We start from the raw sequence: 22902 nt of genomic DNA on the forward strand, positions 1-22902 counted from the left end.
AATAAAATGTACTCCAATGGCCTTGGGTCAAGCGTACCGCTCTTCTGCGCTTATTCCAACCAAGCAGCAGGGGAACGTTTCTTCCCATCAAGATGGACACAATGAATTCTATAGGCCATTAATGAATGGCCTAGGCCATTAATGTACGATCTTTGACAACAACAAATTGCCTCCACCAGGCTTTGGGGATGCTGATTTACAAAATTCCCTGTGTATGTAATAGGTGTGGCAAATAGAGTCGCAAGGTTTCAATGCTATAAATATAAGTAATTGCAATTATATTTTAATTCGCTGTCCTTTAGTTATAAACATACCTAAATGCCTATGCAATTTTTAATTTTTAAAATATAAATTTCGAAAAATCCTCGATTACTTCTATCATGAAAATATACTGTATTTTCCATAGCTAAAATATAAATTTAAAAAAAAAATATCCAGCTCGGAACAATGTAGAACTTACTTTAAATTCATTTTCTTCTATTTCAGTACATAGTCCTTTATTATCATCAAATTCTTGCGATTCACAAGATTTAGAAACCGAAATGGGTATCTATCCTAACCTGCTGACCTTTTGCTTTCTACAGCTGGTCTACCCGAATGCAAAAAAAGCTTGACAGCTATTGATATCTGCTCGCCTTTCATCACTGTTAGACAAATGCCATATTAGGGATAAAGATGTTGTTCATTTATTTACAGCCTATGTAGATGCAGTAAATTTAAATCCAAATGACCAAGTGGTCAATCGTATATTCCTTAAGGGAGCAAAAGAAAATCTTCTAGAGGTAAAATTAAAATTCATGAATTATTTAAATTTAGATTTTGTAGTTATTCACTGGGATACAAAGCTACATCCAGATGTAACTGGAAAAAGAACGCCGACAGGATTACCGTGATAGCTTCAGGTCCTAATATTGAACAGCTACTCGGAATTCCTTAGATATTTCTTCAGTTGTAATATGATATCTTACATTATAGCTCTTTATTGCTAACTGTTCTTAGCTGTAGTGTTTGATACAACGACTTTGCAGTACCAACCGTATAAATTGTGCATGCAATTTTTTAGAGCAAGAAATGAACAGTGATATATTGCATTTGGATTGCTATCATCACTGCACTTCGTACAAGAATACAATCGTACAATCGTAGTGCAGAGTGTGTCCTTAAAGAGGTTCTTGCCTTTCTTAGTTCTAGATCAGATATTCAATTATTTAAGCGCTTCAAAATTTTGTGGAATGATCCCCATCCAGGGCCGATCCTAGGCTGTCGGCCGCCCGTGTGCAAAGTACTAATGTGCCGCCTCTCAAGAGTAATTTCCATAGTTTGACTAATCTTTGACGTCCCATATAAATATTTCTTCAAATTTCTGTATCAAGTTCTAATTTAAAAAAAGAAAAAGAAGAAAAAAAAAAAAAACAAGAATGATGAACTCATAAAAAGGAAGAAAAGTTTTATAGTAAGAAACTCCTTAGGTACAATTTATACTCTTTGAAGAAGTAATAGATACCAAAATTTTACTAGTCGTAAAAACGCATTTTATAGTCTGTCTTCGATGACATCAGAGAAAGGATGGAGGAGGGGGGATTGCTCCTAGAAGATTATCGAAATTGGCGTACAAAAAATAGTTTTAGTAACCTTTGGTTGTGTTTGGTTGCAAGGAGAGAAAAGAGTTAGGTATATTCAAGGTGCATGGAGAAATTTTCGAAATTGAGGTCAATATCGCAATTTTAGGAAATTTTTCGAGACTTCAGGGGAAAAGTAATGGGTGAGGGAGATTCAATCATCTTCTATCGAAAGTTTTTGAAATTGAAGTTTAAAACGCAAATTTAGGCTGGTTTTTGGTGACGGTAGGGGATCTGGCGGCTTTCCTCAGGTAATTTCTCGGCACTATTGTTTCAAAAATCCATTTTTGGCGATATTTGAAAAACGATAGGGAAAACGTGAAAATATTCCGAACCGAAATATTTTTCGGAACTAAAATCCGTTTTAGGCTATTTTTGAGAAGGAAGGGTTTTGGAGCTCCCAAGTGGATATTTCTAAACGCGCAATTTTATGCTATCTTTGGTGACGTTAACAAAACTGGGAAGTTTCAGCGGATCTTTCGGATAATTTTCGATATTAATATCTGAAAAACACGACTATAGACTTTTGTCCATCTCACTTCGACGATTGAGGGGTATATGCCCTAGAGCCGTGAAAAGTTACATAAGCCAGGCAGTTCTCCTCCAGAGTTTTTTTTTGGATTTTAAAGACAACATTTTCAGACTATGTTTCATTAAGTTAAGGTGGAAGGGGTGAATCAGAGATTTAATTGAGTCCTTAAAATCGGTGGTCCAAACAGCAAAATTTTCCGAAATTAAAGTCCTGAAAACGCAATTTTAAGCCTTCTTTAGTCTCGTCAAGGAGGTCATGACATCCTTTTGGAGCTACGTTTAAATTTACTACCCGAGGCAAGAGCCCTGATCTGAAACCAGGCAGTTCATTCGTGATTTTAATTCGAAAAAAATGCTGTAAAGGGGGAAAATTAGAAAATTTTAGTTCATTATTCATATATGTTTGACTCTCAGGAGAATCGCAATTTTCCACTGTCTCTCCACGCATCCGCGATTGTTGAAAACAGAATTGGCTGTTTTAAATGCTTGCGACAGTATCTAATCAGCATAGCTTCTTTTAAATATAATATATAAAATATGTCTTCATTGTTTAGATCTTCATAAGCTTGGGGGATAAACACTAGTGGCCTCCCTGTGCCCTGAGTGCTCCTTTTAGAAGGCACCCTTTTATGCTTCAGGAGGGGGCCATTTCCCTTATTCCCCTCCCCTGTATCCATGCTTGATTACCGGTTCTGTCACAAATTTTGCAACTAAATGAAGCATGTGTGTAAAGAGTAGATATTAATGAACAATGAACCAACGCAATGTTCCCTAACAATCTATTTATCTTAAACTATGCTATGCTGTCGGGAAATCGGTACTTACTTTGATAATTGAACATTTAAAATTCAGCATATTTATTTGACTTATTATAAATTATCTTGTGAGAAATTCTTGAGGAATTTTGCTTGATTAAAAGAACTATATGATGCGGCCTGCGGCCGCCCCTTGCTTTGGCCGCCCTTGTGCGGTGCACACCCTGCACACCTGCTAGGATCGGCCCTGTCCCCATCATTCAGAACTTATAACATTTCAATCAAGTACACATACCACTTAAATTCTAAAAGACGAAGTTGATGACATATTATTGTTCGTAAAAAGCGGAATTGAGAAAGATTTCAGAGAATTCTCATAACTTGTAATAATATTTCCTGGTGAATTTCCTCCTACAGGGATATGTTTTCGGCAACCTGGAGTTTATCCCTGAGCCACATGGGTGGCAAAAGGAATTTTTGTTTGAAAGTTTTTATGTTTAGGAAGCAATTTAAATTGATTTTACATGAAAAGAACGCCCTTCAATGCTGATTTACAAAGCTGTTTTACAATTAAATGCTCAATGAAGATATGGTTTTTCGCAGCAACGCAATCGAGGCTCCTTTGAATAATATAATATGTCTGAAAAACTAGCAGCGTACAAAATGATGACAAACATGCAACAGAAGCAGTGATTGGAAAATTCATAAATCACTTATGGTATTTAGGGGATACACTAGTAGCTTTGTCCGCATTGGATGAAGGAATTAACTTTGAAGATAGGAAAAGACTAGTCAAAAAAATGCTTGTGATAAGGAAGACGTGTCTGATGACTGTTTAACAAATTTCAGATAACAGTAGATGATTTGGAATACTTTCTTAGTAAAGATCTTCCTCTTTATAGAATCAATTACAAGTCAATAAAACTGTTTGATAAGTTGCAAATACTAAAAGATTTTTTTCTATTTGATCCTGATTCACGGCAAAATGAAGGAAGCTATTTAAAAGGAAGAGAGATTGTTAAAATACTGAAAATTGTGAATGATACAACTGAAAGAGGTGCACAATATTAATCGAAGAATTTCACAACTAATTTACCAAATATGAGTCACAAAGCAATTTATTTTACAGACCATCCAAGACTATTGGAAAAAAATACACACTATTGAGATACATTGGGAAAAGCGTACAATTAAGGAAAGTTTCTAAAGCATTATTTCATTCGTATTCAACGTAAAATCTTTAGATGATATAAAGTAATTAAAAAGATTAATTTTAGCGCTACCTCACTAAAAATATTTTGCAAACCTAGGAAAAACGATGTACTGGGTCTGAAGTAAAAACTCGGAAGATTTGTGGGAAAATTATCAAAAGTGTTAAAGTTCAACGGCCTAGGGGCACGTGTTATTATTGACCAATCGAGTTCAAATTTTGCACACGTTACTTTTTATTATAGTGTCACAAAACTAGGGGGGCGTCACTTGTTGAATTCCGAAAAAAAAATTTTCCCATATAAATAAGGACCACCCTAATATATATATATCTATATATATATATATATATATTTGTTTGATCGTTGTTGAATAATAAAAAGAAATGTTACACTTTGATGAGTAAACTATACAAATCCTCTTGCAATTTAAGAGGGAAATAGCAAGTATTTAAAGCCGCTGTATGATCCCATAAAACCAGAGGTGTAAAGTGGTTTAGTCACAAAACTCTTCGCTCTGCATTTCATACCTCGGTGAATACTGGTCGCATTAATGTCCTTTTTCCTTTTTGCTATTATTATTTTTTATGCCTATAATTTTCCTATATAAAACTTTATTTATCCGCGAGCCATATAAATAGTTCACTTTCGTATTATTTTACTGTATATTTTCTAATCACTTCAAACTTTCAATATCTTAACTCTGCATCTCATTTTGACCATTTTAGCAATTTGATGCATTTATTTCCGATTTAGGACTAACAGTTAAGAAAATAAATGTCCTGCAGGTTAAACACAGGTCGACACGTTCTATAGTGCACGATTTAATTTCCAGTTTTCTGATTTCTTGTTAGCGTGATGGCAATTAGGAAAAATCCCCGTTTTCAAAAGCGCCTTGTTTTCCGAAGCGAAGTATGCTGTTTTGACATCTTCTTTCTTTTGGAATCCTTTCCCTGCAAAAAATAAAAAAATGCGAATAGAGGAATATTTAAAAAAAAAAAAAATGGGGATACTGCAATGTCTGGGAAGTGTTGTGGATAACAAAGAATTTTTCAGTCTACACCGTTAGATTTTATGAAGTCTCTCCAAACTGCATGTAAAGATGTAAAAACACTTGAGTTCAAAATACTTGAGTTCAAGGCCTCCAGAAGACAAGGCATTCCGCAAAAATGAGATTCACCAATTGCCATCACGCTGACAAAAACGCTGGTAATTACATCGTACAGAAGATATTGTTAAACGTTTTAAAAACAGTATTATTTTCTTAATCTCCATAAACGGACATAACTTTCCGGTAGACCTGATATTTAAATGTTTTTAAGAAAGTATTCCAATCAAGCTCATTACTTACCATTCATACAAAGGGCAAAAAAAGTTTCACTTATGTATTTGCATGCTACCTTCACTATTTGCATGATGCTACCTTCACTGTTTGCATATTTGTATATATCTTAATTCTATGTTATGTCATTTAACCATTTGCACTTATCTTGCTACTTCACTTATAAGACCAGGGAGAGGCGTGTTTACCCCCCCCCCCCCCTTCTCCTCTGGAGAGCGTCCTTACCCTTCACCCAAGTCCTCGAGAAACTCTCTCATCTTTAAAGATCGTCTAAAAGTTCGTTTTTAGGGCTTCAAATCCAAAAAGATCAGCGGCAAGACCCCTCAACCCCCTCATTACACGATTGGAAGTCATATACAATTACATTTCTGGAATTTCAATTTCAGAAAACTACCGAGGGTGGGCCCCCGAACCTTTCTTCGAACTAACATAACCATAGATAGCCAAAAAAAAAATGCTTTTTTAAAGCTAACTTCGAAAATGTTCCGGGGGAACGTCCCTCCCCCATCCTCTTCTCATCAACATAATTGTTAAGAGTTACCAGCGGAGACCTCCCTAAAAAAAATTGAAAGTCGACTAAAATTACGTTTTTTGGAGCTTCAATTTCAAAAAATTGCCGGTATTCTTAACGTTACCAAAGATAGCCAACAATTGCATTTTTAAGATTTAAATTTCGAGTTTCCGGTGGTCGGGATCCCCGAATCTTTCTACCGGCATACACCACCAACTATTGTTTAAAACTGCGGTTCTACAGCTACAATTTCGAAAAACCTTCGGGGAAGAGGCCCCAAATCCCCCTTTTTATTTTCTGCTTTTTATTCATCATTTTTCTTTAACCGGTGCAGTTCATTTGAAAATTTCCAATGTATCCATTTGTAACGTTTTGTGTAACTAGTTTGTTTTACTAACAAAATGCCCACTTCCTGTCCCACAAAACTACTAAAATCCTTCTAAGAATACCCTTTATCACTTTTGTGGCCATTCTTTTGCTTTCTGTAACATCCCTATCAACTACCATCTATATTGCTTTGGCTTTATTTTCAACTTACTTGACGACTTCTAAGTCGCTTATTTTACCTTCAACATCCGGAGATTTTAAAAAGGATTATTGCTGTCTAGTCTCCCCCCCCCCCTGTTTTAAAAAGTGTTGCGTTTTTTTTTTTTTTTTCTGTTCTCATCGGTACTGTGAAATAATTGTGAAGCTCCCTAATATTTAGGTGTGTCTCTTTTTTTAATTAAGTTATCCGGCATTCCGGCTGAGTTACCAATGAATTTGTTGTTACTTTTTTCATTATACATGGTTTACTGGTAATACCATATGTATACATTAGGATGAGCCGAAAAAATCGAAATTCTTCGAAGCACTTAGCCTTTAGTGCGGAAAATTTGTGACTCAACTCTACTTACTGTGCAAGATTTCGTGACTCCGAGTTAATGTTTTCTGCTCCGGCAAAAGACTTGAGTTTTTGGGGTTTTTAGAAAAACATCAAATAAAGAGAAAATTTACAAAATATTTTAAATTCCGCTGAACTTTAAGCCTTAGTGCGGTAAACTTCCTAACATAAATTTCTGCGTAAAATTTCAAGCCTGTGAGTTAATTTTTTCTGCTCTGGCAAGAAATCTGAATTTTTGAGAATCTTATGTAAAATTGATTAAATACGAATGACAGATTACAAAGTAGCTACATACCTAATACGCTGCAATACTTCAAATTTTTAATCACATCAACGGCATAAGACCACCCCTTGAACCAGGTGTTTTCGTTCAGGGTTAGGGTGAAGGGGGTCAATGACCCCCTTACTTTAAAAAAAAATAACGTTTTTTACACATAATTGCAAATGGGCATGATTTTGTGGTTTTCCGATAAAATTTCATTGGGTTCACGGCCTTTATGGCCCCCCCCCCCCCCCGGGTTAATTTCCTCTGCTGTGGTAAGAGGACTGAATTTCAATGAAAAAAACATTTTTCTTTTATCATGTGACTGTTGAAGTGGGTACAGATTCAAACTTTACAAGGCCTTTAATTATAATCTAATTGTGTGCATGTAAGAACAAGCTCGATTAAAAATCAAAGTTTTTATACGGTTACAAAAACTGTCAGGGAAATATGCAAAAAACTAAAACTGCATTTGAGATACAGATTTCTATTCATTGAAGGAAAAAATATATAATGACTTATAGGGCTTATTAACTATGTGTTATTAAAACTAAAAAATTTACCTTTCGAGCAATTGACGGGAACACTTACATTCATACATTTTTGGCAAGTATCTTGATGCATGAATGAATTCCTACGCATGCTTTGCTCAGTCTCTAATAGAATGGTTGGTTTTTATTCTAAATCAGGATGGAGTACATATATTAATAAATTTGAGCAAAATTTGAAACTTAGTTGGGGGGTTTTATAGTAGAAGTGTACAGTCTCAATATTCTATTAGTTATTTTCAGACAGACATATTTAGCGCACCCAGATCGTAGTTAGGAAGAAAAGAAGAGCATACGCCTTACTTCATGGCATGTGATATAAGTAATAAATATTGTTGGTCTTTACTTAATATCGTCGGGTCAACTTGCATTCTGATAGCTTAAAACATCTATGGGACGCTTTTCAGAGGCGCACAACCTTTTTCTAATTTAAAACTTTTGCTGGAGTAAGATTTTTAGTCTGACGTTGAACCATCAACAAACTTTAAGAGGTGCCGTAATGAAAGTTCGTTAAGATGTAAAAGAAAAACAGCCCACTGGAGTTGTTTGCGAAGCTTTTGCTCCAATTGGCAAATGATTCCAGCATTTAATCGAGTGAATTGAAAATATGTTGAAATATGCATCAGATACAACAGATAACTTTTAACAAATATTTAAACCACGTGACTTCCTCATCATTTTCCCCGTATAAACAAAGAAAAAGAGCCTATTTCAGTTCAAAACAGGTCCGTTTTTTCGATATTTTCAGGGCAGGGGAGGGCGTAAACTCAATGACATTTCATTACAAAATGCAAAACCACGCCCACTTGTACGTAAAAACATTAGTTTTCTTAAATTAAGCGAGGGGCATTGACCCCCTTGATCCTACCCTGAAATGAAACCCTTGGTTCAAGGGATGGTCTTATGCCGTTGATGTGATTAAAACTTTGACGTATTGCAGCGTATTAGGTATGTGGCTACTAAGGCTAAGTGCTCTGCAGAATTTCATTTTTTTCGACCCACTCGAGTGCTATAGATGGAAAAAAAATTTAATAACTTATTTTTTTGACATGCTGAAATGGAAAATATATCTTACCATTCGGCAACTGAGAAGTATCTTATAAAATGAACTATAATTGCTTAATGCATCTAAACCTGAATAAAGTTTTTCGATTCATTTTTCATACGCATATAAAAATGAATAATGAAAAATTTGGAAATTAAAGATGATTAAAAAGTTGCAAACGACATAACTGATGTCATAGCAAACTAACCCCATTAAGAGTTCTCCACTCACCCACTTTACTATAACCCCACAAAACTCACGTTAGGAGTCTTTATACACAGAAAAACTTTTTTTACCCCACTCTCATACAAAAATTTTCCAGTTACCCCGCAGTTGCGAAAACCCTATTTTAAAATATTAAGCACCTATGTTTACTAAAATTTTTATTTGTTTTGCAATTTTATCTTTGAGTCTCATGGAATGTTTTTCCAAGATAAGTACCTACTTGTGTGTTTAGAAATAATTCATACTCTATTTCATAGCTTTGATGAAATGGGCGAATATGATTTACCTGCCATGATTGACTATGCTCTGAATTTTACGGGACAAACGCAATTGTTTTACGTTGGACATTCTCAAGGCACAACTAGTGCATTTGCAATGCTTTCTCAGAAACCAGAATACAATAAAAAAGTGAGTTATGTAATGTTTTACTTGTTACTTACTAAATGAATGTTGAAGGGAAATTGTCGCTGTTTTTCTCATTTATTAATTACTAATTTATAGGTCACTCCCCCCCCCCCCCCCGGCACACCCCTTCCGAAAATGCATTGTTAATTTAAGTTATGATGCAATAATCAATTTTTTAAAGAGAAAATTGATAAAAATAAATGCTAGAAAAGTCACTACTCAAAATTTGAATTAGATCTTTGTCCAGGCACTCTTCTGAGAAATGCTTCTATAAATCTGGTAAATATTTCGAAAACGAGCTGATGTGGGCATCACATGACTTCCTTTTACTCCAATTTAATGTCATTTCCCCATTATTGGCATTTTTAATGTGAATCAATAGTTTACTCTCTAACTATCACCAACAGTGGCCAAATTGAAACCAGATTAAAAAGATAAAAAATAAATAACTTGACGACCAAAAGACTGGCGATATATCGCCAAGTGTCCGCCATATTACAACAACATTTGAGTTCACATCGAAATTAACAATGATTTCAACCCAAAAAGGGGCAAAATACCCCCTTAGAAATCCCCGAATCCAACCAAAATGGAAGGTGCACAACTAGACCCCACTAGGAGTCTACGCACCAAATTTCAACTTTCTGGGACATACCGTTCTTGAGTTATGCGACATACATAAGCATATACGCACATACATACATACATACATACAGACGTCACGAGAAAACTCGTTGTAATTAACTCGGGAATCGTCAAAATGGATATTTCGCGTGTGTATACGTTCTTAAGCACTTATCCACGTGTGGTCGAGTCGAAAAGAAAACTCAACATTCATTCGGGGGTGAGTAAAATGGAAATTAAGGTCGATTTTTGAGTGAAATTTTTTTCGTGAATACAATACTTCCTTTTTTGTAAAAGGAAGTAAAAAAGAAAGTGAAAAAGAGAAGGAAAATATTTGCATTAATGCTTATGTTACTCATTTTGTGCTATTAAATTGGTGAATCACTGTCAAATTAAGTGAGCAATAAGAGTTTAAAATTTAGTGAATTCAACTATATTTTCATCGTCTGCTTAAAATCCTTTGAAATGTTTTATGTTATATAATAGTAATTAACTCATGAAACTGTATGGTTAAAACCAGGGGTGCCCACCTGACGGGGGGGGGGGGGGCATGGCGCAGAATGCGCCATTGAAATTTTTAAGGGGGATTTGAGGGGGATTTTTCACTTTTTTGGGGGCTCTTGCTTTTTGGGGGGTCTTCGTGATATTCAGGGGGGTGCTCCCTTGCCCTTAAAGGAGGTACCCCTGTCTATACTGCCGTGCTAAGCACAGATGTTTTGTCTGCATATTTTATCAAAATGGAGTTATTGCTAGCTGTTTACTAGTAATTTAATTCACTTAAAGTTTTTGATGATTTGTGGCCGTGAAATATTTAAAAAGCCTTAGAAGAAAGTGTTGTATGCTTATTTTGTGTATACTGCTAAGGACATTTGAGTAAGTAACAAATACTAAGCATTTAAAGGGGAATGCGCGACATTTACCCCTTTTTACTTCCTTTTACAAAAAAGGAAGTATTGTATTCGCGAAAAAACTTTCACTCAAAAATTGGCCTTAATTTCCATTTTTCTTACCCCCGAATGAATGTTGAGTTTTTTTTTCCGACCCGACCACACGTGGATATATGCCTAGGAACCTACAGGCACCCGAAATATCCATTTTGACGACCCTCGAGTTAATTACCCAGAATTTTCTCGTGACGTCCGTATGTACGTATGTATGTGCGTAGTGTGTATACGTATGTATCTCGCATAACTCAAAAACGGTATGTCTTAGAAAGTTGAAATTTGGTACGTAGACTCCTAGTGGGGCCTAGTTGTGCACCTCCCCTTTTGGTTGCATTCGGGTGTTTCTAAAGGGGTCTATTGCCCTTTTTTGGGGGGGGGGAGATCATTGTTAATTTCGATGTAAACTCAAGTGGTGTATAATTTGGCGGACGCTTGGCAATATATCGCCAGTATTTTGGTCGCCAAGTTTTGTCACCAACTTGGCGACAAATTTGGCATTTTTTTAAAATCTGGTTTCAATTTAGCCACTGTTGGTGATATTTAGAGAGCAAACTATTGAATCACATTAAAAATGCCAATAATAGGGAATTGACATTAAATTGGAAAATTGAAGTGAGAGGAAGTCATGTGATGCACACATCAGCTTGTTTTCTTAGCAATAATGTCGAAAAACTTGTATGCCTTAGTAACGCAGCATTCGATGATCTAGCAGCCTATTGTATCAAAGTGGTAAATTTTAATTTGGCTGTTAATTGAGTAGTTGATGTGGGCTCATAATAAAAATTAATTCGATCAAACACAAATGTTCATGTAAAAATTCGAAATATCCTGTTTGGGGCATTCTCAAGAAAACGTAACTTCTAATGAACGCAAATATTTTTCAATTTCGAAATTTTTTTTTCTCATTCTTCTACTAGAAGTAACTATAAACAATGGCCCAACTAAGTTCCAATTATTTTACTCATAGGTTAAAAAAATAAAATAATGCCTTGTTCACGGAAATAAAAAAAAAGAAAAACTTTTAATATTTAAAAAACGAGGCCAATTTAATGTCAAAATAGTAATTTTTGTTAATTGTGCAAACAATCAGCTGTTTTAATGATTAGTTTGAACATAATATTAAGCTCTCTTAATTAAAGTACGACTTAATTAATAGATTCAAATGTATGTTAAAAAATAGTATTTAGTCAATTTAAAGGATATACTGGCAATTTATAATTTTGGTAGAATGCCTATTATTGATGTATTTCCCCTCCATCATTTATTTTCACCTCAGAAATAATAACATTGATAAGGTCTGTCACGGAGGTGAGGAATTTTCCATTAATATGGGCCTATACATTTTTCAGGGAAATTCTTTTTTTCTTCGTTGCTACAATCTGCACATGTTAAGCATATGAAAACATGTTCACTTCTTTTTTTACATTGATTTACATCCCTGAAATTCAAGTTCACGGAAGTGAGAAGTCAGAATAAACCACACTAAGTTTTTAAAGCAAAATCTATCTTCTTGTTTTTCGACAAAAATCTCACAACTTCAACTATGGCTAAAAATAAACAAGGGGGCTCACTTGTATCATGGAAAATAAAATTTGATGTCATTACTGCCACGTGTTAATGAGGAATGGCATTTTGTGTTTAGGTGACGGAGGTGAGAATTTATTGTGTGACATGAGTCCTTGTCCTACTAAAACAAACTAAAACACAATATTAAAAAATAAATATGCTTAAACAATTAGTATTTGAGACACTTGTGAAAGGAATAATAAATAGATAAGTATATACTTTTAATTAAACAAGTTATTAAGCAACATAAACAGTCACATCAGGTGTGTGACATGCCACGGAGGTGAGAATTCACATGTTATGAACCAAAAATATACTAAAATAGAAATTATTATTAAAAATATTTGGCAGGTTTAAATAGATATACGAGGGGGGATCCAAAAGAAACCGGACTAATGGTGCGATGCCAATCCTATATGTCGTCGAGTGTTCTCTAGCTAGATGGCTCGAGCAGAGACCTTCCCAAACCAGCGCAAGTGTCGTCAGTTTAGTTGATAATGTCTGATCGAAGTGTTGGTTTTCTCAGGTGTTGTTGCTTACCGCCTGTGAACTCATTATGGCAGGTTTAAAAGAACAAACTGTAAGCTTGAAATTTTGTTTCCTGCTTGAAAAGTCGGCAACGGAATAGCTTTCTAAATGCTTCAACAAGCTTTCAAGAACGATGATATGATCCGTACACAAGTTTTCGAGTGGTTTGGGCGCTTTACACGTGGTAGTATGAATGTTGAAGATCATGCTCGCTCTGAGCGTTCTTCAACGTCTCGAAATGATGAAAACGTTGAAAAAATCCACCAAAAAATCAACGAGAGTCAACGTTTTACGACTGACGAAAATTTAGAAGAGACAAGAGTGAGTTGGAGCTCGCACTGACGATCGGAAGAATAATTCCTTCACCTTGATAATGCTTCCGTACACACAGCCTTCACCATTAACCGCTACTTGGCCTCTCAGGGGTGGTCAATCGTTCCTCGGCCCCCGTATTCGCCAGACCTAGCCCCCTGTGATCTTTTTCTGTTCCCGAGGATGAAAAAAATTCTGAAAGTGAAGCGTTTTGATGATGTAGAGGCTGTAAAAACTGCTTCGCAACGAGCACTGGACACGGTCAAAGTTAAAGAGTTCCAGGGGAGCTTCTAACAGTGGAAAGAAAATAATAACAAGTGTATTGCATCTAAGGGTGAGCACTTTGAAGGAGACTAAAGAAATTTTGTGAATAAACTAATATGTAAATATTTTGAAACAAAAATCCGGTTATTTTTGGGTCCCCCCTCGTATTTTTGATGAAATTAAAAATCATTGTTAAATGAATTGTTCTTTAAAGTTTTTACTGTAAAAGCTGTGTGACAGAAAAGTTATACATTTTGAAGACTGATCCATTTAAATATTTATTTAAAACGCAAATTCCTAAAATGAAATGCATATAAAATGTTCAAATCTATTTTCTTCCTACAAACACATGCATTTCATTCTGCAACTACTTACTTATGTTTTTGTTTAAGTATCGTTTGCTCTGTTAAAACCATCGTCACGCTCATTTAAATGAATCTAGAAAATAAAGTATTATCTATATATAAATAAATGATCACATACAAAAATTAAACTTATTATATTTATCCATATGTTTTAAAATTTCTTAAAATATAATCTTTGTAAATTTTTATGTCTGATTCCTTTTAGCAAAAATGTGATGGCATGCATTTTTCTCCTCGTTATTCTTTAAATTAAATATCGTCTGTTGTCAAAATTAACTTCCTCGCTCATTTAATAAACATAGAACAAAATAGTGCTCTAATTAACAGTTCTGAACCTCTGAAATTCAGAAGATGGTATTTTTGGATGCAGGTTATGTTAGATTTGTGTCAACAAAATAAATCGACAACTAAGTCCGTAAGTTATTTTTGTCGTATCTGAGCAGGTACTCCTAAACATGACTAGTAATAGCCACTTAAGGTGATATCAACCTAGCACATGAAAACGTTATTGAAGAGAAAATTTGTCGTAACTACATTCATTATTTTTAAAAGACTTTTACGAAAATACGCCAATAAGGCCAATTTTTTATGAAACCGTGAGTGAAACAATAAGTTAAGTCGCAAATCAAAGACGAGTTCTAAAACTTTAATCATAAATTTCTCATTTTGAGCTCCCCTGCAGATATCACATTTGTGCTTAGCACGGCAGTACAGATCATAACAGAATCGAAATGATGATGATGATGACGTGTCTACGCTGAATCTCGATCAAATGGTGCCAAAGGCAGAAAGCACAGCTCTGACTATCTCTACAATGTTGGCCTCGTACAGGTCCGGTTCTGTAAATTTGGAAAATTCGCAATTATTGCCAGACAGTGAAATGCGTTAGCTGGAGTTGACTCTGCATCTGGCCAGTTATTACACTTTCGATAAGATCTTTTACCCTCGCTATTAATTTTCATATCTCTAAAATGACCTGTTCTCAACCTAGTTATGGTTTGGACGATTAATCGATTCTTATTGATGCTATATATCTGATGCTTATGTGGTATCGATGGTTCTCTCAATTTGTTGATGGCCAGGGCATTTGCGTCTGATAGACGCTCACATTGTCTACATTGTAAATTTCTCGCATCTTTGCTAACTGATCTGCAATTTCGTTGCCTGGCATATCAATGTGTGAGGGCAACCATTGAAATGTGAAGATATTTCCCAAAGATTGGATTTCTCTCAAGTGGGAATATACTAAGAAAAATTGTTTATGAAAAAATCCCGGACACTATTGCACATAAAATGCATCAATATAAAATCCTCAAGCTATTTTAAATTTCCTGGAACGTGAATGTGCTGAAATTGTAGTCTTACTTTTAACAAAGTTAATTTGTTAAGTATTTAATATGAATTTATTTATTTGTTTATATTGCAAATTTTATCTTGGCTATTTTTATCTTATAATGTCTTCTCTTCTAGATTAAACTCTTTGTTGGTTTAGCTCCAGTAGCTACTGTTGGTTACATGACTAGTGCAATTCGTTACCTTGCTCCATTCACATCGGATCTTGATGTAAGTCTATTATCATTTTGTGTTTCATTTTTGTTGCTTATACAGTATTTTTATAATTACACTTCGATGAGTTATATGCTTTTTTTTTAAACCCAAAGTAGCTCCATTTCTTTCGCGAAAAAATATAGTAAGTCTTTCTCCATGGGAAATAAATTAAAACTCAAAATTTCAGAATTTTGAACAGCTAGAAGAATGTAGGCGAAGAGCTAAACAATTTGACATAATAACCAAAGGAAATAGGGCATACATGATTTGAGTGACTAATTCCACGCAATGCTAAATATGGTTTTCTTCTACACCAATTTAATTAGTAAAAAATACTAAAATCGTACATTATTTCAGAGAACAGAAATAGAAAGTCAAAGGCAATGTTTGACTCATGTACTTTCCGTTTCCCTTGTATCTTGAACATGGTGAAAGGGAACATAAATGTAAGGCATTGCTTTTGAATGAATTTTTACGAGTGAATTCATTACCTGAATTTCCATTTTATAGTCTGGCTCTGGTAAAACGATGCTTGATCTTGGATGGTACATATTTACTCCCAAAAGTGAACAATACAAGTTTTATTATTAAAAAAATAAAATTGACTATGACAATTTTTAAAACAACTTTCTATTTTTTTTTTCTTCTCTTTTTTTTTTTTTTTTTTGGTAAACGTAAGTTATCCCAGTAAAAAGTTAAAAGGTAAGTTATCACTTTGCACCGCATTCCCCTATATTTTTTTCCCCTTTCGACGTTTCTTACCCTTAATAACAATAATAAATATGTACCTATACATTATTGAGAATAAGAGTTTTTTTATTACTTTGAAAAATACTATAGAGGGATTTATTGCACAGATGATGTGCACTGATTTATGATTTATTTAAAGAGCCTCAGACTATGACTCAGACACGTTGAATTTCTATTAGAGAAATAGAATAACCGGAGAACGATGATTATCTAGTTTAAATGCTTAGACATGATCATTGTGTGTATTAAAAATATCTTACTTAACCCTGATGTTTTGTTTCAGTTTCTGTTTGAAATACTTGGTGTTAGTGAGTTTTTGCCAAACAATGCGGTGATGAAGTACTTGAGTGAGCTGGTCTGTAATACTCCGGCAAAGTTTATTTGTGAAGATGTTATTTTCCTATTGTGTGGAACAGACTACTCTCAGATGAATACGGTAAACCATGTGTTTTTAAACCTTATGTATCAATTGTGATTTTTTTCGTGTATGATCACCAAGCGCAGATACAATCGGACTCATGACCTCAATAACATGACGAAAAAGAGCCCAAAACTGCGTTTTCAGAACTTCTATTTCAAAATATTTCTAAGTCGAGTACTCGGGTTTCCTGTTTGCGCACGATTATTACACGCTTACGATCACATTTATGTTGTTAGTTATCTTTCTCCACATTATTACTTAGGGCTAAAAAGGGAGCAGGGGAATGTCGGAAAGGGGACCTTTCTTTCAAAAAAAAAAACTTTTATCTTGCTATTCCAAAACCGCGCATCAGACATATCGCTTCCGAATACTTGATGAGTTGAATTATCCTAAGTTTTGGTTCCAAGACCCGAGTTGAACCGTAACCGTTAGTCTGTACCAAAAATACTTCGAAGAAATTTAGATACATTCCTTAGTAACGTTGCTTCATTTACATGTGACAATTTTAGTTTATAACAACTGAAGATTCCAGAAGTTCAGATTTCAAACAAGTAATCGTTTAACAAACTATTATTACATTTAGAAAGTTAAATTAGCTTAATAGATTCTCTCAAAATGACTTGCTACTCGGCTTCAGTTATTTTTACTACATAACAACGAGCTGTAATAAATGTGCTTGAATACCTTAAACAAAACTAGATCTAAAACTCTCCTGGAACCAAAATGTTTCCGTTCATCTGAGTAAAGGTAAAATTTGGAAATTCGATTAAGAGCCAGTGACTGACTCAAGCATTTTGAGACACTCAAAAATTGGGAAATTTGGTAAACAGCTCGTGGCGGACAGCCAGGCTCAAAATTTTTAATAGATCCTTTTTGCCGTCTGATTGATTCCAAAACTCTTAGTCGTGATTTCTTAAAGGAAAACTTAATATTAAACTAATAATGCTGTGTTTATTTGATTTGGTACTTGGATATGGCTAGAATAGTTGTTTTCAGTCAATAAATGAGATAAAGTTTTTGTATGTTTGAGAAAATTTTAAGGGTTCAAAAGATGAATAGAAATCGCATTGTAATTAACCTATCTATTCTATATGTACTCCCCCCCCCCCCTGTTTGAAACATTTTAAAATCAGTAATTAAATAGTGTATGCCTAAAATGCTTTTAGTGTGAAAGTACAACAGGTTTCTTTTTTTTTTTTTTTTAATTGTTCAAAACATAGTGAGTTATCAAATATTAATTATGATGCCAAGTTATTTTAAGCATACTCTGTTTCTTTTTGATATGTAATTTTCTAACATTCAATCAGTTTGAACTTTATGAGTGATATCAAATTACAGACTCGTCTTGGGGTTTACGTGGCTCATACACCAGCAGGAGCGTCAACACGAAGCATAATCCACTATGCACAAGTAAGAATATTTTTAATGTTTTTGATATTTTTTCAAACATATTGCTGGATTTGGGGAAAAAAGAAACTATCCATTGTTATGTTTCTGTTCTTTTGCACTAAAGCCATTTGAAATATTTAATCAAATCAAAAGTAAAAGAATCACGAAGCATTATTGAATTCCTTGCTGGAGTAGAGTAGACAATGTTCATATTAAAATAAACATTTCAGAATTTTCCGAAAGAAATAAACAATTTTTAGCATTAATATCTGAGAAAAATATATCCTAAAAATTTGGTATTATTGGTCCTATAGCTTATCACTTCACATTGCACAATGTTAAAAGTTTTTAGTGTCTTTTGCAGCTATTCACTCAATTACAATTTCAATATCGTGGGGATACAAGTGAAACACATAAAGTCATTTTTGGTTTTTAGGCTTTTCTTAGCCGCAAAACTGAGTAAATAATACTGGTGTAACCTACTAAGTCATATCCTTATTTATTAAATTTAAGATTTGTAATCACATTATGTACTCGAGCTTTAGTTTTTACAGGTGAAACACGCCAATGAGAAACATGTTTTTCGACTTACTTAGTGTTTCACTTGTAAATTCCCGATATTATTCTGAAAATTTTCATACTTGTCTGTACATTACTCTTTTTAAGGAATAATGTTTCTAAGTCTATAAACGAGCGCAAATACTTAGATACTCCAATTGGTGAAACTTACTAAGTCATATCTTTTTTTAATTGCTTTTTTTTTCTTCATAGTTTTTACTGGGGAAACACAAATAATTAACATGTTTCTCTACTTGAAGTGTTTCAATTGTAATTCCACGATATTATTCAGAAATTTTCATGCTCGTCTATACGTTACTCTATTAAAGAAAAAATGTTTCTCAGTCTATAAACGATCTCAAAACTTAGATGTCCCTACTGGTGAAACCCACTAAGTCATATCTTTATTTATTCGTTTACCTATTTATTCATTTATTTATTTCAAAATTTGGTAATCACACAAAGTACTCTAGCGTACTAGCTTTTACAGGGGACACACAAAAATGAGAAATATGTTTCTTTACTTACTTAGTGCGTTTCACTTGCAACCCCACGGTATCTTTATTTATTAAATCTATTTTCAAGGTTTGGTAATCACATTAAGTACCCGAGCTTTAGTTTTTTCAGGTGAAACACGCTAATGAGAAACATGTTTTTCGACTTTTGTATATACTTCGTGTTTCACTTGTAAATTTTCGATATTATCCTGAAACGATCATGCTTGTCTATGCATCACTCTATTAAAGAAACACTGTTTCTAATTTCTAAGCCTAATAACGAGCACAAAACTTATATGTTTCTACTGATAAAACCATTGAGAAGGAATAGATGGAGAGAGTGCAACCCTACTATCGCGAAACGGCAACCATACCATGTGACCTGGGGAGCAATTTCTAGTTGACCGTAACCACTGAAGAAGTTTTCATTAGCTGAAGCCATGAATGATAAAAACATTTAACTGTAGAAGGGAAAAATTAGATTTATAGCAATAAAGCAGTATTGTAGCATTATAAACTGTGAAGAAAAAGTCATACCAGGAAATCCAGTAACTTTTCTTAGGTATGTACAAATGTTTTTTACTTCTAAATAAAGAAAAAAAAAAAACATATATGTTCATTCAACGAGTACATTTCCCACAGTTGCCTATAATTTTTAAATTTTTGTACTGATTTTACCTATAAATGTAATAAAACATTGTATATCATGAGTGCAAATAACATTTTAGTTCCATAAAAACACTTTTTACTTAACTAGTAATTATTTTAACGGCTCTCGAGTAATTTGTGTACGTTTGCTTTGTTGGCGAGTAGCTTCTCGCCAAGCTCCTGTGAACAGCAGATGCGTTTAGAACAAGTTTTAGATTTGAAAATAAATATTTGTTACTTTTATGCTTTAATTTAAATACTAGTGTGCCTGCGTATGAAATAATTTCAAAACATTGATTACAATGACACAAGAATCCATGAATTTTCAGTCAATGAGCGAACTCTTTAAACATATATTTGTACATGACCGTCATTACAAGGAATAAAAATCAAAATACATGAAAAATAGTTACATCATATTTTAAAATCCGGGAAGAAGTGGGGAGGGGGAGTTTGAATGACAGGTCTGGTATCCGTTATTTATTTAAAACTGGCAAAAGGTTAGCAGCGTTGCCTTTGCTAGTAACAATAATCAGTAACGATACCTTTTAGAACTGATCTTTCAACATTGCTCAAAACTCTGTTAATCTTCTAATAACAATCATAAAGTTTCAATACTATTTTTCAAAAAACACACACACACACACACGCTCAATTTAACTACACCGATGCACAACATAAAAACTTATCACAATAATTCAGGCTGAAAACTTTCGCTTACTCACAACACACTTGGTCGATCTAATATTCTCAGAAAAAATAACAACTCTTAATTGTTTCCAAAATATCATAAAAATAAATTTACGCAGACGATAAATTAAAAAATAGGGCGGTTGAATTATTCTACTTTGTTTTCTTCTTACTTGGCTTGGCGCAGACGATATTTTTTCAGAATACATATTCATTTGGATTGAACAGAGATGGGCAGATTTTACCAAAAAAAAGGGGATGCTTTTAATTTTCACGAATTGTCTCGATCTACCAGAAATGTGTGCAAAAATTATACATAAATTAGTAATGTTAATAACTGTCGAATAATTATTTACGTAGATAGTTAAAACAGGAAGAAAGACCTTCATTCTAAAAACCTTCTGGTAAACAATCAATGTTTAAGAGTTGAAATTCAAAATAATAATATCAACAAATCAAATAAATATTTACATTATGTGCTGAAACAATTCAAAATCTAATTCATCCGAAATTAATCCTTATTAAAAGATTTGTACTGTATGTTATGTGCTACTTTTGTAAGCTCGGTGTATAATTACTGATTGCTAGTCTTGCGAGTTCGGAATCAGAGTCTTAGGTTCTAAAATTCCCGGAGTCGGAGTCTGCTTTTTTTCTCCCGACTTTGCAACCCTAAATTGTTGCAAGGTTGCAGAGTCGGAGTTGGAGTAGGACTGATTTTGAAGCAAAATGGTCAGAGTCGGAGTTCGAAGGTTCTGAAACTCCGAGTCAAAATCGGAGTCTGACTGTTTTTGGGGTAAAAAAAAGTCAGGGTAGGAGTCAAAGGCTCTTAAATTCCCTGTGAGTTGGAGTCAGTCGGTTCTTTTTCTTCCGACTCCGCAACCCAAATTTGTTGCAATGCTGGGGAGTCGGAGCCGAACTGATTTTGAAGTTCAAGAGTTGGAGTGAAAGTTCAAAGTTTTTGAAATTCCAAGTCAAAATCTGACTCGGACTGCTTTAGGGATAAAGGAGTCGGAGTCGAAGGCTCTAAAATTCCCTGGGTCGGAGTCGGCCAGTTTCTTCTGACTCCACAACCCTAATATGTGGCAGGGCTGCAGAGTCGGAGTCGGACTGATTTTTAAGCAAACTAGTCGGAGGTCGTAGGTTTTGAAACTCTGAGACGAAATCGGAGTCCAACTAATTTTGGGGTAAATGAGTCGGAGTCGAAGGCTCTAAAATTCCCCGTTTTAGAGTCGGTCATTTTTCTTCCGACTTTACAAACCTAGTTTGTAGCAGGCTTGCGGAGTTGAAGTTGGACTGATTTTGGCGTAAAAGAGGTCGGCATCAGGAGTCTAAGTCCTTATAAACTGCAAGAGTCGGAGTCGGACTGCGTTTCTGGGTAAAGGAGTTGGAGTCAAAGGATCTAAAATTCTCGAAGTTAGAGTCGGTCATTTTTCATCTGACTCTGCAACCCTAATTTGTAGCAGGGCTGCGGAGTCAGAGTCGAACTGATTTTGAAGAAAAAAAGTCGGAGTCGAATGCTCAAAAATTCTCGGAGTCGGTCATTTTACTTCCGACTTCGCAACTCTAATTTGTAGCAGGGCTGCGGAGTCGGACTCGGATCCGGACTGATTTCGATGCTAAGATTCCGAGTCCGACGGTTTTTAAACTCCGAGTTGAAATCGGAGTCGGACTATGTTTTAGATAAAGGAGTTGGAGCCAGAGTCTGTCATTTTCGCTACAACTCTGCAGCTCTGATTTGTAGCCCCGACTTCATAATTAGTGCCGTCGTCTGAAAAATATTTAGTGCCAAAAGAGCGATTGCATGCCAAAACGCGACAACTTCCCAGCCAAACTAGTCACCTGACCTGGGAGAAATGTTTTTGAAGCTTATCTGACTGAGACATTTGCTGTCGCTCCCTCCATAGTATTCCTTCTCAATGGATAAAACCCACTTAGTCATATCTTTATTTATTTCTTTATTGTTCTTTCAAAGTTTGGTAAGCACACCAAGTTCTCTAGCCTAGTAGTTTTTACAGAGCGAATATACAAATGAGAAACATATTTCTTTACTTGGTGTTTCACTACTGCCCCCCCCCCCAATATTTTTTAGAAATTTACATACTTGTCTATACTTTACTCTATTAAAGAAAAAAGTCTATAAACTATCACAAAACTTTGATACTGGTGAAACCCAATAAGAGTCATATCTTTATTTATTTTTCTCCAAAATTAGGTGATCACATTAAATACTCTAGCCTAGCAGTTTTTAAAGAGAATACACAAACGAAAAACATGTTTCTCTACTTACTTAATGTGTTTCACTTGTAACCTCACGATATAATATACAGAAAATTTTCATACTTGTCTATAGTTAACTCTATTAATGAAACAATGTTTAGCTGTGGATATGAATACTTCTTATCTGTGTCCTCTTAATTTCCACAAAAATTTTCATTTAACTAATCCAAAGTCTTTAAACAGCACT

At 34.5% G+C, this 22902-nt stretch overlaps 1 protein-coding gene across 1 annotated transcript in view; it reads left to right on the plus strand.

Annotated features, from left to right (window-relative positions):
* LOC129219455 (gastric triacylglycerol lipase-like) overlaps positions 1-22902 on the plus strand; it is a 51218-nt gene that overhangs the window by 22548 nt on the left and 5768 nt on the right. Inside the window, exons 4-7 of the mRNA XM_054853851.1 lie at positions 9187-9337; positions 15408-15500; positions 16519-16671; positions 17995-18066. Of these exons, the coding sequence (XP_054709826.1) occupies positions 9187-9337; positions 15408-15500; positions 16519-16671; positions 17995-18066 (469 nt within the window). The remainder of the gene's footprint in view (positions 1-9186; positions 9338-15407; positions 15501-16518; positions 16672-17994; positions 18067-22902) is intronic.

This window comes from Uloborus diversus, chromosome 3 (assembly GCF_026930045.1).
Source record: "Uloborus diversus isolate 005 chromosome 3, Udiv.v.3.1, whole genome shotgun sequence".
Classification (NCBI taxonomy): domain Eukaryota; kingdom Metazoa; phylum Arthropoda; class Arachnida; order Araneae; family Uloboridae; genus Uloborus; species Uloborus diversus.